Source organism: Poecilia formosa, unplaced genomic scaffold, assembly GCF_000485575.1.
Source record: "Poecilia formosa unplaced genomic scaffold, Poecilia_formosa-5.1.2 Scaffold535, whole genome shotgun sequence".
Classification (NCBI taxonomy): Eukaryota; Metazoa; Chordata; class Actinopteri; order Cyprinodontiformes; family Poeciliidae; genus Poecilia; species Poecilia formosa.
Genome location: NW_006800474.1, coordinates 268,577 through 284,212, shown reverse-complemented (window position 1 = coordinate 284,212; position 15,636 = coordinate 268,577). Strand labels below are relative to the sequence as shown.

The window sequence follows — 15,636 nt, the reverse complement described above, 5'->3', positions numbered from 1 at the left end:
CATGCGTTGTCGTGGTTTCAAAGTGCATTTAAAGCAGGTCTAGCTGCAGCTGCAGTGTAAAACTCATTAACCTACTTAACCACTAAGTCAGGATGCCATTCAGCTATTAATAACAAAGTGTATGATGATCTATGTCATGATTCTATGTTGCTGATTAAATAAAATCATATGGTAATGACAGTGTATACTTGTCTGATAGATATAGCTGTCAGGTCGTGTTGAGCAGCATATGCTGATCTGACAGAACGGCTGAGACTTGGGATTTCAGTTGAAACCTGAAATTGAATATTTCCTGGATTTTAATTGGTGCTTTCAACTCTAGCTACTTTAGTTCCACAATGAAGGAAAAAGTGGTTGGGATTAAAGCAGCTCCTCTCCTTCTTAGTTGCGCCGTTTAATTTCCACGTTTTTCACTGATAAACTTTGTCACATGGATCAGGGAGAGGGCTCGAACTGTTGTCACTGCTTTATTGATGAGTTCAAAAATAATAAAACAGCATAGAAAATCTCCCCTCTTAAAATACATACAGGTTTTATTGTGCTAATTTTTCTCTTTTTTTATGTTATTTCTATCCTTCATGTATTTTAACTTGGCCTCCCCAGCTCAACATACAGCGGTTTTGCTGTCGGGTTTTATTTCACTACCATATTTCAAAACATTCAAGCTCCTCCTGATGTAGTTTGCTGAGTCATGTCAGAGATGCATAAAAAATTAAGAAACGGTACTAAATATCAGTTCAAAGTAAGTCATTTTAGACCAGATCTTACATGTGTGTTTCCTGTGTGCTGTCTGGGTTGGGAACAGATACGGTGGTTTAACTGTGGGGAACATCCAGAAATCCATCCCTGCCTCCTTCGGAAGGAACATTCCTCCAATGGTCCGCAAGATAGCTGTACGCAGATCAGCTCAGGTGGGACAGGCACCCTGACGGTCTCTGTTGCACCTCTACAGTGTTGCTTATAGCGCCTCTTTGTGTCCAGGTCTTGTACAACAACAAAGGCTACCACAGCATGCCAACCTATCTGAATGTACTGAACAACGCCATCCTGCGCGCCAACTTACCTGCATCCAAAGGCAACCCTGCTGCTTATGGTATGGAGGCTCTCAGGTTGTCAGTCTGCACCATCTCCTGCTGTTCCTGAAGAAGAAAAACATCTTTGTTTTTTGGTGTGTTTTTTTTTATTTAAGGAATCACACTGACCAACCATCCGATGAATAGAACCAGTGCCAGCCTTTCTTTGGACTATTTGTAAGTTTACCAACAAGCACTTATGTACATTATATTGAACGGGTTGTAGATCCTAAGAGTTATGCAGGACTTGTGTATACCTAACCACATGAACATGTTCTTGTTGATTCAATAATCACACTGCTGACGTTGGCATCCACACTTTAATGGTCGCCATTAACAGTTAACAACATGCACTCCCCCGTTCCTCACACAACATAATGACAGAATGAAAAAACTACAGCTCTAGCCCCGCCTCCCACTACCTTACATCTCACACATGCGCAGTATGCTACTTACAACTTAACAATCTCCCCTCTTTCTTTAAAAAAAACATAACGGGTTAGAACAACATTCGGTAGTAGCATTTTAACTTTACTTATTTTAGCTCCATTTACTTCAACTTAACTTATGTAAAGAACAGTAGTGTTTTTGTTTGTTTGTTTTAATCTTTAAATTGCCATTTCCCTTCACTTAGGGCTCTCAGCAGTCCAAGGGCAGACGCCCCCACTTTTGTTAAGCAGTTAGCAAGTTGGTCTTTGGTAGGTGTCCATATGATTTCCTGAATTGTCCCAGAACCCATAAGTTCTTTGATGCTGCTGATCTCAAGCCGAAGTTTCTTTTCAGTTACACATTTTGTGGATTTGACAGCATCAAGGAGGGAATGGTTGTCCGTTACACAGGTAATGGGTAGGATGTTGCACGTGCCATCACCAACCATGAGCTCTGAATAGAGAGTAGTAAGAAAGACAGCACTATCAATCCCATCTGCTAGTGCTAAAGTCTCTCCAGCTAACGTGCTACGTACCACTCTCCTAATCCGTCTGGATTGCCAGCATATGGGTGAAAATTTTCCATCTTCTCTCATCAGGATGACAAAATGTCCTCCTTGTGTCCCTCCATCTGAGAGGTTTCCCATTGAGGAATCGCTGAACACCACTAGCTTGTGGTATTTGACGTCTCCTAAGCATTGGAATCTGAGGGTAACTTCCTCAGATTTAAGTTTTCTGATCATTTTGTTTTCACAGTGTAATGTTTGAATTGTAGCATGTTTTGTGTTTGACGCCAAGATGGATTTGTCACACATGATGTCAGGTCTGCTCTGTCTTGCTACCCACAGAATCTGTCCAATCTTGGATTTTAACATGTCCATTTCTGTGTCTGTTAATGGAGCCTCCCGCTGTGGTGCTCTGATGGGATCCATAGGAATGGGCTGTAGGTTTTTAATGTATGCACGCTGTTGTACTCTGATTTCATTCTGCAGAGAATGAACCTCCATTCCAACGTAGTTGAAGCTGTTATGTTCTTCTCGTCCAACTTGAAAAGCAGTTTTCAGTTGGGGGATAATAGCTGAAGAAAACATGTCTGAACCACCCCATACAAAGTCATCTACATGGCATGCAAGAACTCCTGTCACCTTACAGAAATCATCTTGCCAGTAGAAGACAGCTGGATCAACTTTTGACACAGTTCCTCCCAACTTCTGCATGGTTTCTTTCACCTTGTTGTACCAGAACAAGGAAGCATCTGCCAAGCCATAGACACATTTATTTAACTTCCATACGATTCCTTCACTCTGCCTCTTGAGGTGGATGAAGATGCACATCCCGTGTTAAATCTTTACCTTGCAAAAAAGCTGCTTTGGAGTTCAGCTTCCATTTATTTTGGCTTTTAACAGCTATGACCATCTTTAGAGCTTCAGAGGAACAAGTGGGTGAATCCTTAGAAAGTTCTTGAATGTTAATTTCTTCAAAGCCTCTTGCAACCAGTCTAGCTTTTGGTACTATGTCTACTTGTGTTTTCTTGAGTGTGCACACCCACCTCGTTGATATGCATTTCTGACCTTCATCTTTTTCCTCCACAAATACATTGTTTCTTTTCCAGTTCTCAAGTTCAGTTTGTTTAGCGTGTGAGAAAATATCCTCGTTCACCACTAATATTTCATCTCTGTTGTTAGTATTGGTCTTGACATTTTCAACCACTTCGAGGTTGCTTACTTGTCCCATATCAATGGACCCTGTGGATCCAGCAATTTTCTCTGGCTCAGTTTTTGTGTTTCCCACTGGCTTTTCCTGCCTGGCTTGTTATTTTTCCAGCATATTTTTCACCTGTTTCTTTGTCTGTGTATTTAATTCCTTGTCCAGCTTTTAGTTTTATTCCTTCACTTACAGTTGTGTGTGTCAGTGGAAGACCATCCCCTTCAGGTTGTACTGGATCACAGGAGGATTCACTGTTTTCTGCAACACCAAGTGATTCATTGCTTGTTGGTGCCATCTCCTCCTCATGTTCGCTTTCAAAATCATGTTCTTCATCAAGTACCTCCGCTGGTGTCTTTGGAAGGTGGTCATCCGTTTTAAATGGATTTTTGCTTTCGCTTTCCCCTAGTTTCTCTTGTGTCTCATTCATTTTTCTCAGCTTAGACTGGTGTACTCTGACATACGTTCCACCATGCCTGACGAATATTACTACACCATCTTGGCCAATAACCACACCTGGCCCTTTCCACTCCTGACAGTCTGTACGTTTATAATAGACTTTGTCTCCTGTTTCATATTTGTCATCTGTGGGTCGCAGCTGTTTTCGGAGGGCTCTTCGGATCCTCTCAGAACATTCAGCCTCAGCAAAGGCTTTTCTCATGCCATGCAGTGTTGCAGTGTGATGACCCATCCATGTGTTGACATCAGTTTCCAATGCTGGAGGTCTATCAATTAGAACTGAAGGCAGGTTTGGGTTTTTACCAAATTGTTTATGTAGCTTTAGCAGTACTGTTTTTTTCTCTTTTGTTATGTTTTCTGTCACAGTGAGAATATCATCTTCATCATTTGGTGTCTCCCTTTTTCAAACTGGCTTTCATTATTGATCCTTTCCTTTCTCAAGTTTACACAGTAATGTGCAGAATACGTCAGTTCAAGTTTTACAGGTTGGTCAAACATCATTGCTTTGTTTTGAGCAATGTCTAAAACAGCACTCGCTCTCTTCAGTGATGTTTTGCTCAAAAGCATCGGTATATTTGCTGGAACTACTTCTGTCTCAGTTTTGCATTTAGTTTCTCCTATTGTTGCAGGAATAGTCACCTTTCTTGTGGATTGCACCAGTTTTCCGTCCCCAAACCGGAAAGGTCTTGCACTCTTTTCATCTTTAATCTTTATTAATTCTCTTTGAGGCAGCCCACTTACATAATCTGCAAGCCATTTTTCAGCACACNTACATTGTTTCCTTTCCAGTTCTCAAGTTCAGTTTGTTTAGCGTGTGAGAAAATGTCCTCATTCACCACTAATATTTCATCTCTGTTGTCAGTATTGGTCTTGACATTTTCAACCACTTCGAGGTTGCTTACTTGTCCCATATCAATGGACCCTGTGGATCCAGCAATTTTCTCTGGCTCAGTTTTTGTGTTTCCCACTGGCTTTTCCTGCCCGGCTTGTTATTTTTCCAGCATATTTTTCACCTGTTTCTTTGTATGTGTATTTAATTCCTTCACTTACAGTTGTTGTGTGTGTCAGTGGGAGACCATCTCCTTCAGGTTGTACTGGATCACAGCAGGATTCACTGTTTTCTGCAACACCAAGTGATTCATTGCTTGTTGGTGCCATCTCCTCCTCATGTTCGCTTTCAAAGTCATGTTCTTCATCAAGTACCTCCGCTGGTGTCTTTGAAAGGTTGTCATCCGTTTTAAATGGATTTTCGCTTTCACTTTCTTCTAGTTTCTCTTCTGTCTCATTCATTTTTCTCAGCTTAGACTGGTGTACTCTGACATACATTCCACTATGCCTGACAAATATTCCTACACCATCTTGGCCAATAACCACACCTGGCCCTCCTGACAGTCTGTACGTTTATAATAGACTTTGTCTCCTGTTTCATATTTGTCATCTGTGGGTCGCAGCAGTTTTCGGAGGGCTCTTCTTCTAAAACTACTTTATATTCATTAAATTCTACTTTTTAATTTTGTATTATGAAGATAAATAAATAATGCTTTCCTTATCTATAAATATCCTCCAAGTTTCCTTCAGTTCCCAATATTCCTTTAAGAATATTAAAGGAATATTTAATATTTCTTTCTGTTCCTTTCCTGTCCTTCTTACTATTTTTCTCAATTTCCCCCTTTCAGGCTCATGTATTTCACATTTTGTCAAATTATGTTCTACATTTTCTTTCTCTCCACATCCGTCACATTTATCTCTACTTTTCCTCCTAATTTAACATAAAATGTAATTTTGATAGGTATGACCTACTCTTAATCTCATCATTATTATTTATTTCCTTCTGTTTCTCAGTAATATTTGTAATTAACACTGACTGTATTTTATATTGACTTTTTTTTTTCATCCCACTTTTTTGCCATATTTCTGTTTCCTTACTCTTAATAACTGATTTTCGTTCCCCTTTCCCCAATATGAATTGTATTTGTTATTGCCCCCTCTAAAGCCCTTTTAGTTAATTTATCTGCCTTTTCATTGCTTTTGAAACCTTCGTGTGCTGGTCCCCAACAGAACCAAAGATTAATGCCAACCTCTGTGTTCTGTCTTCAGATTATGCAGAATGGACTGTTTAAGTGGTATTAGGTATTATTGCTTACNTTATTTATTTTTTCACTTCTTTCCCTTTTTATCTTCAAAAATTCAACATTTCTTGTAATGAACATGAATGAACATAGGATGCCACCCAGCTCCAGCTCCACTTCATACAGTCTGAAACTCCTTCTCTAATCGCTTTAGCTGTTTTTCAGGTCTCATATGGTTGGACTCTGACACTGTGCCCTAATCTGAAAGTTTAAATCCTTTGGTGTACGGTTGCAATATCTCTCCTGTCTCGGTCTGCTGTTAATTAGTTCCTGTTTGTTGTTTGACACCTTCAGCTTCAGTACGGTCTCTTTTGTAGGAAGAAGGGACTGGGAGACTCTGTTCTGGACTTGAGACGAGGCCTTGACTCGGTGTGTCAGCTGGACAGTCTGGATCCTGTCCAGCTATTGCAGGTTTCTACATGAGGTGTTTTATTGTTTTTACAGCTGACTCTGCTTTTTCAGTGCTTTGTGGGTATCCAGGTGAAGATGTTTTGTGTTCCAATTCACACTTTTGACTGAACATTTTAAACTCATGAGTACTGTGCCCCGATACCTAAGATGGCCACATCTGGAATCCCCTGATGAGCAAAGTGTGCTTTCAGTTTTTGGATCACTGTGGTACTTTTGGTGTTAGGTAAATAATAAACTTCCCAAAATTTTGAATAGTAGTCCACAGAAATCAGATAGTCCTAACAAACAGATCAGTTCCTACCTTGGCCCAATGTCACAGGGATGTAAAGTCCCTTTTTGTTGTTTGGGTTCCGCTGACCCACAGATGCCGTCACTTGGAAATAAATGTCTTTATCTGCTTGTTCGTCCCTGGCCACTTCACACAATCACATGCTTGTGTGAGGCAGCCCTCCGCTGCCAGGTGTGTTGAGTGTATGCGGTGGGTCAGCTCAGCTCTCCGTGCATCAGGAACTGGGGCTCCTGGTCCCTTGAACACTCTGCCATCCTGAAAGCTCAGCTTTTCCGGTAACACTTTATTTGAAGGGATGTGCATAAGACTGACCAAAAAAATTAATTAATTAATTAAAAGTCCTTTAAAAGTGTCAACTTTGCATGATTTTGGAAATTATGATAATTTAATGCAAAGTTGGCATTTTAATGGACTTTCAATGCAACTTTTAGAGCAACTTTGCATTAAAAGTGTCATTATTTACCAAATGACACTTCATGACAACAGTCATAAACATTCATAAAGACTTCTTTATGTTTATGACAGTGTCATGTCAGTCTTATGCACACCCCTTCAAATAAAGTGTTACCTCTTGTCCTGATAAGCAAAATATTGTTGAATGGGTAGCTCCACATCTTTTTTGTGCTTTGGCCATCAGGATTAACCTTAGAACTTCCTGCAACATTGAGTACTCTGTTGTTGCATCGCAGATGGCTGAGTCTTTGTGGAGAGATGGGTAAGTAGGAAATGATGTTAACAGTCTGTCTCTGACTCTGTCACTCCCTGACTGCTGTCAGGTAAATTAGCTCTGCTTAGTGTCTCTTCTGGGCACATAGATCACATATCACTATCATATTTCTACAGCTTGAGTAACATTCTCTTTGGTGCACTAAGCAGTGGTTTTCTCATAATATTTTCTAGTGGCTTATGGTCACTTTGTACAGTCACTTTTCTACCAAAAGTATACTGATGGAACTTTTCTATCCTGAACAGTAAGGCCAAATATTCTTTTTCTATCTGGCCATAACCTCTTTTCATGGGAGTTAGCGTTCTGCTTACAAGTGTCACAGGTTTTCCCTTCTGTGTCAATGCTGCTCCTAGTTCTGTCTCTGTGACATCACATTGCAGGGTTAGCTCTTCATTTTGGTCATAGTACTTCAGTAGTGGTGCATTCGTTATTTTATCTTTCAGTCTTTTAAAAGCCGCCTCATGCACCTATGTCCATTCCCACATGTTCTCTTTGTGTGTAACTAGTCTCAAAACTTCACATTCTTCAGAAAGATGGTCACCAAACTTTGAAAGGTTCAGCATACCTACAGGTCTCTGTACACCCTTAACATCTGTGGGCCTCAGCAGCTCCTGAACTGCCTGCACTTTTCCTGGGCATCAGGCCTGGTGCTGTTCAGAAGTGTTCAATGTAGGGTCCAGACTCTCTTCTCAGTTTAAACTTGTCAGCATCAAGTTTAATGTCTCTTTGTAAGCACCTCATTAAAAAAACATCTCAGATTTTTGTCATGATCCTTGCTGTTTTAATTCTCCCTATTTCTTCCTCTATTTTTTATTTTTGCTGTTATATATTATTGCATATATCTGATAGACAGATATATGCAATGATTTGTTGAAGTACAAGGAACAGGGGAAAAAAGAAACGAGCATGGGTTTAATACTGCAAGCACATAACAGCAATGATGGAGCAAGTTTTAAAACAGATACTTGAAATCTGTTTTCATATACACATTTCAAGTATTTCAGTGAGGAGTAATAAAGTTTAAATTAGTTCAGAAAAAATCAGAACAAGGGGTAAAAACCCTCCACTTTCAGCAGTGTGTATGATATTTAACAGTAAGAAAACAGTATTTACCATCAGATATTTGGCTATCAAGGTCATCAACCTAGTACAGTACTAGAGTGATGGTAATCTCCAGGATGTCCTCAATTCTAAGTGACAATCGATTCTACTTTTTAAGTTTGTGTTGGTCCTAGTGATCTTTATTTGAAATGGTCGGACAGAAAAGTGGACAATGAGAGGGGGAAGACATGTGGCAAAAGGTTATCAGGCTGGAGTAAAATAATAGAATGGGTGTGCTCATACTGGTCCCCCTGTGTCTGCAGGCTGCAGGGCACCGACGTGGTGATCGCCATCTTCATTATTGTTGCCATGTCCTTCGTTCCTGCCAGCTTTGTGGTTTTCCTGGTTGCAGAGAAATCCACTAAAGCCAAACATCTGCAGTTCGTCAGCGGCTGTGACCCCGTCATCTACTGGCTGGCCAACTACATCTGGGACATGGTGAGCAGGACAGAGTGCAGCCGCCGCCACAGGCTCAGGGGCTTTTGCTGCTGCTGCTGTTGTTGCGTCCAGATCAGATCATTTCAGCTCAGCTCCTTGTCTCCTCTGTCTGCAGCTGAACTACCTGGTACCTGCCACATGTTGCGTCATCATCTTGTTTGTGTTCGACCTGCCAGCCTACACCTCCCCCACCAACTTCCCAGCTGTCCTCTCCCTGTTCCTGCTCTATGGGTGAGGCTCTAACATTCTTCCTTTACCAGTACAGTCCAGGGTCAGGAGCCTGTCCTGATTCACACAAGTCTTTCTTTGCAGGTGGTCCATCACTCCCATCATGTATCCAGCATCCTTCTGGTTTGATGTTCCCAGTACAGCCTACGTCTTCCTCATTGTCATCAACCTCTTCATAGGCATAACTGCAACCGTGGCCACCTTCCTCCTGCAGCTGTTTGAGCATGACAAGGTGCTTAACTGTTACAACTGTACATCCTAAGCCAAATTATTAGGATTTTATATCAATAACTTGTTTAACCACGATGTCAGACTACCATTATGCATGATCACTTTATGAAAATAATACTTCTTGATAAAGCTAGAGCTGAAACAATTACAGTACTCATGATAAATTGATTATTGAAATAATTATAAACTCATTTAATAATTAATTAATACTTAATAAGAGAAGAACTATTTTAAAAAGGCAATTTGGTGAAAGAATAACTGTCAACACAGTAATTAAGCCAAATCTGTACAAAAAATACAAACATTTTTCATTTAAAATAAAAAACAAAAACAAAAAAAAAACAACAACTCTAAAACCCCAAACTCCTCAAGTGGAAATTTGATCTTGACCTGGTTTAAATTCTGTTAAAAAATCTCATATCAAGCACATTTTGCTGTCCAATTATTAATCAGTCAGATGAGTCCTGCACTGTGTTGATATGCAGCACAAAGGCCTGAGCTTTTCACATGGTGATGTTAGAAGATGCTGGAGATTTATCCTTTCTCCAATTAGGCTCTTAAAGAATGAGGTTCAAGAAGAGTCAGAGTTCAATTCCTGAATTCCATTTATTAAGACTAAAATGCAGCGCTGGTCCATCGTCATGCTGTCCTTATGTGCAAACACAGCAAAAATGGCTTCAATTTAAGCTACAGCTAATCAGGCCGTTCCCTGGTGTGTCACTTCCTTTAACCTTAGCTTTGTATGCAAGTGCGCTCATGTGTACTTACATACACACACACACACACACGCACGTACTGTTGGTGGCTGGCTGAAGTAACCTACTTAACTTTAAACCTATATGTGTGTGTATATATACGAGCATGCAAGCAGCTAAAAGAGATGGAAGAAAACACAGAAGTATTTATTCCCAACAAAGTGGTTTTTATCTGCAGATGCAGCCTTTGCTCCAAATGATGAAGAACTCACTAAATGAATGCTGTTATTGCATCTTATGTTATATTTTCTTTTATTATTTTAAAATGAAATTAAATTATTCTTTTGCATTTTTAAATGTATTTCTAATATTGTATGAAATAAACTTCTAATTGGTAGAATAATGAGCTGCTAACTAAAATAATGACTTGCTGCAGTAGCAGATGAAACTTAAGAATCAATTTGTCTAAGTTAATTCTACTCAATTATTAAAACTTGTTGGTAAAATTTAATGTTTTGTTGAAGATGATGTTTAAAACCGAAAAGCAACAATTATGTTTTCTGCTGCAAATATATTATCTATGTATATTCATATAAGATATGACTGTAGTGTATAACATTTAGATTCAGACTCAAACAAACATGGAACAAAATTTGGTCTTATTTACACTGATACTAGCTGGTTGACCAATAAGCTGCTTTGTAGAAATGTCACTCATAGCTTGTCATGTGTAGGTTTAAAGTTAAGTAGGTTACTTCAGCCAGCTGACCAACAGTATGCAGCAATAGGTGGAGGAGGGGGAGCGTTGCATTACTTTGCTGTTTGCTCCATAGAACTAGAAAAACCTCAGGTCATTTCTCTAGGTTCTCAGTAAAACGGCTTTAGACCAAAGATTTTTGGGGTTTTGAACCCGTAGCTTTTTTTAAAAACTCAGTAAAGGATCGTGCATGACTGCAGGAAGCTCTATTTCTTTATCTTTATTTCTGGATCGTTTTCTTGTCCTCCAGGATCTGAAGAGAGTCAACAGTTACCTGAAGTCCTGCTTCCTCATCTTCCCCAACTACAACCTGGGTCACGGTCTGATGGAGATGGCCTACAACGAGTACATCAATGAATACTACGCCAAAATAGGTACCAACAGCACCAAGCTGGCCACACACGGCGGGCAGAGCAATTCCTACCATGTCTTCATAAACCCAAGCTCAGACTGTTACACAACTTAATAATAATAATAATAATCAATTTTATTTATTGCCCATTATATCCCAATGAACCCATGTTTCCTGTATGGCCGTTCCATTAGTAGAAGAAGTTCTGAGGTCCGGGGTTCTGTGTTAGACAAAATGCCAGAGAGACAAAGAAACATCAGCAGCTCCGAGCAGCAGGATGCTGAGCTTCACTCCACTTCCTTTCAAATGTGCAAAACCTACTAAATGACATGGTTGAACCACCTCAACCATGTCATTTACCTGGAACAGCAACAGAACACTTTACATCTCACCTGTGGCTGATTGGCAGACAGCTGGCCCTCTTCAACAGGAGCTGCTGGCCCAGCAGGGGAGTGTCAGGCTGCTTAAAGAACCATGTGTGTGTGTGTGTGTGTGTGTCTGTGTGTGTGTGTGTGTGTGTTACAGGCCAGTTTGACAAGATGAAGTCTCCATTTGAGTGGGATATTGTGACTCGAGGACTCGTTGCTATGACGATAGAAGGCTTTGTTGGCTTCCTTATCACCATCCTTTGCCAATACAACTTCCTGAGGAAACCACCGTGAGTGTGATAAGAATCACCAGACGAGCCGCGACGCCACTGCACACGACAGGGATTAGCTGGGGGGCTTATTTATGCCAGTATCAGTTTGTCAGAAAGCTGTAGTCACAGTCGTCATGACGACAACAGTATTAATGCATCATATTTTAGAGACTTTGTGTTAATTTACTAATTAACAACTAACTTTGTTTCCTCTGCACACATATTCTACTGAATATGTGTGCAGAGGAAACATTCAGGTTTGAGTTAGAGAGAATGACTCAGAACATGAAGTTAGTTGTTATTTGATAGTTTTGTATGTTTTCACTTTGTTTTCTTTTTTCTTTTTCTGTAAACTGTCATGTATCTAAAAATCAAAAAGCCCTCTGTCCTGAATTCTGAAAAATACTTAGAAACTGAATTTTCACACTTTTTTACAGGCTCAGAAAATCAATGAGATTATGATTTCAATCATATTTTTCCTATTTCTGTTCAGTCTTGTTAAGAAACATCTCGAGTCATTTTGACTTTCTTAAGGTTCCCTTTAAACAAACCAGACATCTCCTCTAATCTTTTAAAGTGCTTTCTGAAATTCTTTCAAAGTTTCTCTTTAGACTCACAGTTAAGACATTAGGAAGATGAGTCTTAAACTTCAAAGAAATCCCATGTTATGTTGACGAAGAGGCAGAGAACCAATTTTTCATTTTTTTTCCTTTATTAATTATTTCTTTTTCATCATGTGAATCTATGAAACAATCCCCAAAGGAACAGCCTGGCATGTGTGGCTGTTTGCAGGAGGGTGCCGGTCAGCTGCCGGCCTGTGGATGATGATGATGTAGATGTGGCCTGTGAGAGACAGAGAGTGCTGCGGGGCGACGCTGACAGTGACATGCTGCAGATCGAGAACCTGACAAAGGTTTGATTCTCTGTTCTACCAGACCAGTTCAAGTTAAACTGTAAGCCAGGCTTGGTGCTTTAAAGTGTTGCTATGCTGCCCGCCAGGTGTATAAATCCAGGAAGATGGGTCGCATCCTGGCCGTGGACCGCCTGTGTCTTGGTGTCCGGCCCGGGGAGTGCTTCGGGTTGTTGGGAGTTAACGGAGCAGGGAAGACCACCACGTTCAAGATGCTCACCGGAGACGAGTGCACCTCCGGAGGAGAGGCTTTCATCAACAGAAACAGGTCAGAACCAGCTACAAACCATGGCTTCTGTCTGGGCCTGTTGACCTTCCATCTATATATTCTTCTATCCAGCATGTCTCAAGTCTGAGGCTTTTAGAAACACCTAGCTGTTAGTTATTTCGCCTTGGCCTTTCCACACTAACCTTTCTGTATTAGCTCACTGTGAGTGTGGGAGCTCTGCACCACAGCTATAAGTAAGAACATGTGATTGGAGGCTGGTGTAGGATAGGATTGGTGATAACTGGTAGAATCCAGTTTCATACTGGATTTTTTCCAGTTGCTGTGGAGAAGATGGGACCATGAGGAGCATCTTCCAGAAACAGAAAATCCGTTTTAGATTTCCACTTTGTCATTTACAAATGCTACAAGTATCTTAAGAGGCATTTTGCGAGCACCTTTCATGGAAGCACTGTGGTGGACAGATCACTAATCATTAGTGAACATACATCATCATTGCATAATCTTACTGAGGGGGCTTAGGGTTGGGTCTGGTAGTGAAATGAGATAAAGTCAAGCTTCCAACTGGGGAGATGTGCACACACCTCCAAGTTGTGCATAAGCATGCTTTCTAGGTCCACTGGGGTTCTGCAGCAACTTTTCAAGAAGTAGTTTAATTTGAAAATATAAAATATACATGTTAAGTAGTCCAAGAGAAGATGAGGAAGAAGAAGTACGATCAGTGGTGAGTTGCCACTGAAAGTCCATCGGACTCGACTTCAGAGGAAAGGAGTTTTCTCCGTTGCTGCTCCTTTTCTCTGGAATAATCTACCTTTCCAGATTAGATCGGCCCAGTCTGGATTATTTTAAATTGCTTCTTAAAACAAATTTTTATTATTTTCTGTAACTTTCCTATTGTGATGTTTTATTTTTTTTTATTTTATTTACTTATTTTTATGCTTATTATTTTATCATATATATTTTTTTGTAAAAATAACTGTGCTACAGGATTGAGGTGGTGTGTGTGTGTGTGTGTGCGTGTGTGTGTGTGTGTGTGTGTGTGTGCGCGCACATGTGTACATTTTCAGCATCCTGAAGGACCTGCTGCGTGTCCAGCAGAGTATCGGCTACTGTCCACAGTTTGACGCTCTGTTTGATGACCTGACTGCCAGGGAGCATCTGCAGCTTTACACTCGCCTTCGGGGCATTCCCTGGAAGGACCAGGAAAGGGTCAGTCTCACACACATACACACACACTTTTTTACTGTTGTAGAGACTTGCCAACCTGGATCAACTGAGCCATTCATTTTGATGAAATCTTTCATCTCTCCTTTAGTGCTGTGAAAAAATATTTGTCTCTTCTGTTACTTTTTGTAAACCATCTTTAAAAAAAAAGCTGTGAATAAACCTGGCTGTGTGAGACAGTAGTTATTCCATTCATTAACTATATTTTTGGTTCGTTTTCAGGAGCCAAACTCATAGCTGATTACTGTCAGTCTTTAAGAATCAGTAAATGACGTAAATAGGAGCTGTGTGACGACACGAAGTGGGCGTAGAGAGGAACTCATTCTGGCCCCATCTAAAGTTGAACAGATGAGAAACAGAGACAGTGACTCTGAAAATAATGAGTTTTATTTGACATTGGAACAGGTCTCTCTTCAATATGAGAATTATTAGGCTGTTGTGATGGTGCAGGTGTTGAACACAACCCACATAAGGAGGCCTTAGGCTTCCTGATGCCTGGTGGCCTGTGCTATATGTCTTCTTTCTCTCTCTGTTTACCCACTTTCCTGTCTCAGCACTTTCAAAACAAGGCCACTAGAGCCAAAAAAACTTCAAAAAATGTTTAAATATTTACTGCAATGAGATTTATCCTGTATAAATAAAGGTCAAATAAAAAATGCTTACAAATACTTCAGAGTCACAGTGAGAACTGTCCTCCACAAACAGCAATATGTTTAGAGGCAGCTGTTCATGGACAGCCTGTCCAGGAAGTCAAAGAACAACCAAAGATAAAAACCACAGCAGCCAGTCTGGACTTCAGTCCCACTGAATCTGTTCTGACCTGAAAGAGGCTCGTCCAGCATGGCTGAATTGGAATGATTTAAGGTTCTTCAAAGGAAGGTGAAAAAAGTCATTATTAGCTACCAAATGCTTGCTGGTAATTGCTGTATCTTTACAGATATATGAGGATATTTGTGGAGGAGTCTTGCTATATCTCTCTAACATGCACACCCTCCCAGTGGATAACATTCATGAGTCACACAAACACAACCCTGGAACGAATCCAAACTGCCTGAGGATCTCAGGCAACTTTCCCTTTAGTGAAAACATCTCCTGCTGAGCTTTAACTATTTCTTTGTGTGACTCCAGGTTGTGCAGTGGGCTTTAGAAAAGCTGGAGCTATCCAAGTATGCAGACAAGCCAGCTGGCACTTACAGCGGAGGAAACAAGCGCAAGCTCTCCACGGCTATTGCTCTGATCGGATACCCGTCCCTCATCTTCCTGGTAAAATGTTTGACTAGATTTGTTTGCTGGTCATAAGAACCAGGAACATGTGAAACTTTTAGATGTTCTTGTAACAGTTTAAGTTGTTTTGAAAAAGGTCAATGAGAAATGGGAAATTGTTGAGACTTTTTAAACTGATTACTTGACAAGGCTTCATGTTCCAAAGCTGAGCTGTCAGCTGCTGCAGCGAGGGTTTACAGTGCTTCTACCCACCAAGCCCAGCAGGGTGTCAGAACAGAACAACTCATCAGTCCATCTGAGGGTCCAACCACACACACACACACACACACACACACACACACACACACACACACACACACACAGTCTTATCTAAGAACAATGAAGAGAAAC

The 15,636-nt window shown here is 40.5% G+C and overlaps 1 protein-coding gene across 3 annotated transcripts in view; it reads left to right on the top strand.

The window, feature by feature from the left end:
- The window catches only part of abca2 (ATP-binding cassette, sub-family A (ABC1), member 2), a 51,563-nt gene that overhangs the window by 28,105 nt on the left and 7,822 nt on the right, over positions 1–15,636 (top strand). For all 3 annotated transcript variants that reach the window (XM_016664970.1, XM_007540369.2, XM_016664971.1), the window contains exons 15-26: positions 806–911; positions 982–1,093; positions 1,190–1,250; positions 8,585–8,759; positions 8,875–8,990; positions 9,072–9,219; positions 10,921–11,044; positions 11,548–11,680; positions 12,455–12,575; positions 12,662–12,840; positions 13,866–14,007; positions 15,151–15,285. In XM_016664970.1, the coding sequence (XP_016520456.1) occupies positions 806–911; positions 982–1,093; positions 1,190–1,250; positions 8,585–8,759; positions 8,875–8,990; positions 9,072–9,219; positions 10,921–11,044; positions 11,548–11,680; positions 12,455–12,575; positions 12,662–12,840; positions 13,866–14,007; positions 15,151–15,285 (1,552 nt within the window). The remainder of the gene's footprint in view (positions 1–805; positions 912–981; positions 1,094–1,189; positions 1,251–8,584; positions 8,760–8,874; positions 8,991–9,071; positions 9,220–10,920; positions 11,045–11,547; positions 11,681–12,454; positions 12,576–12,661; positions 12,841–13,865; positions 14,008–15,150; positions 15,286–15,636) is intronic.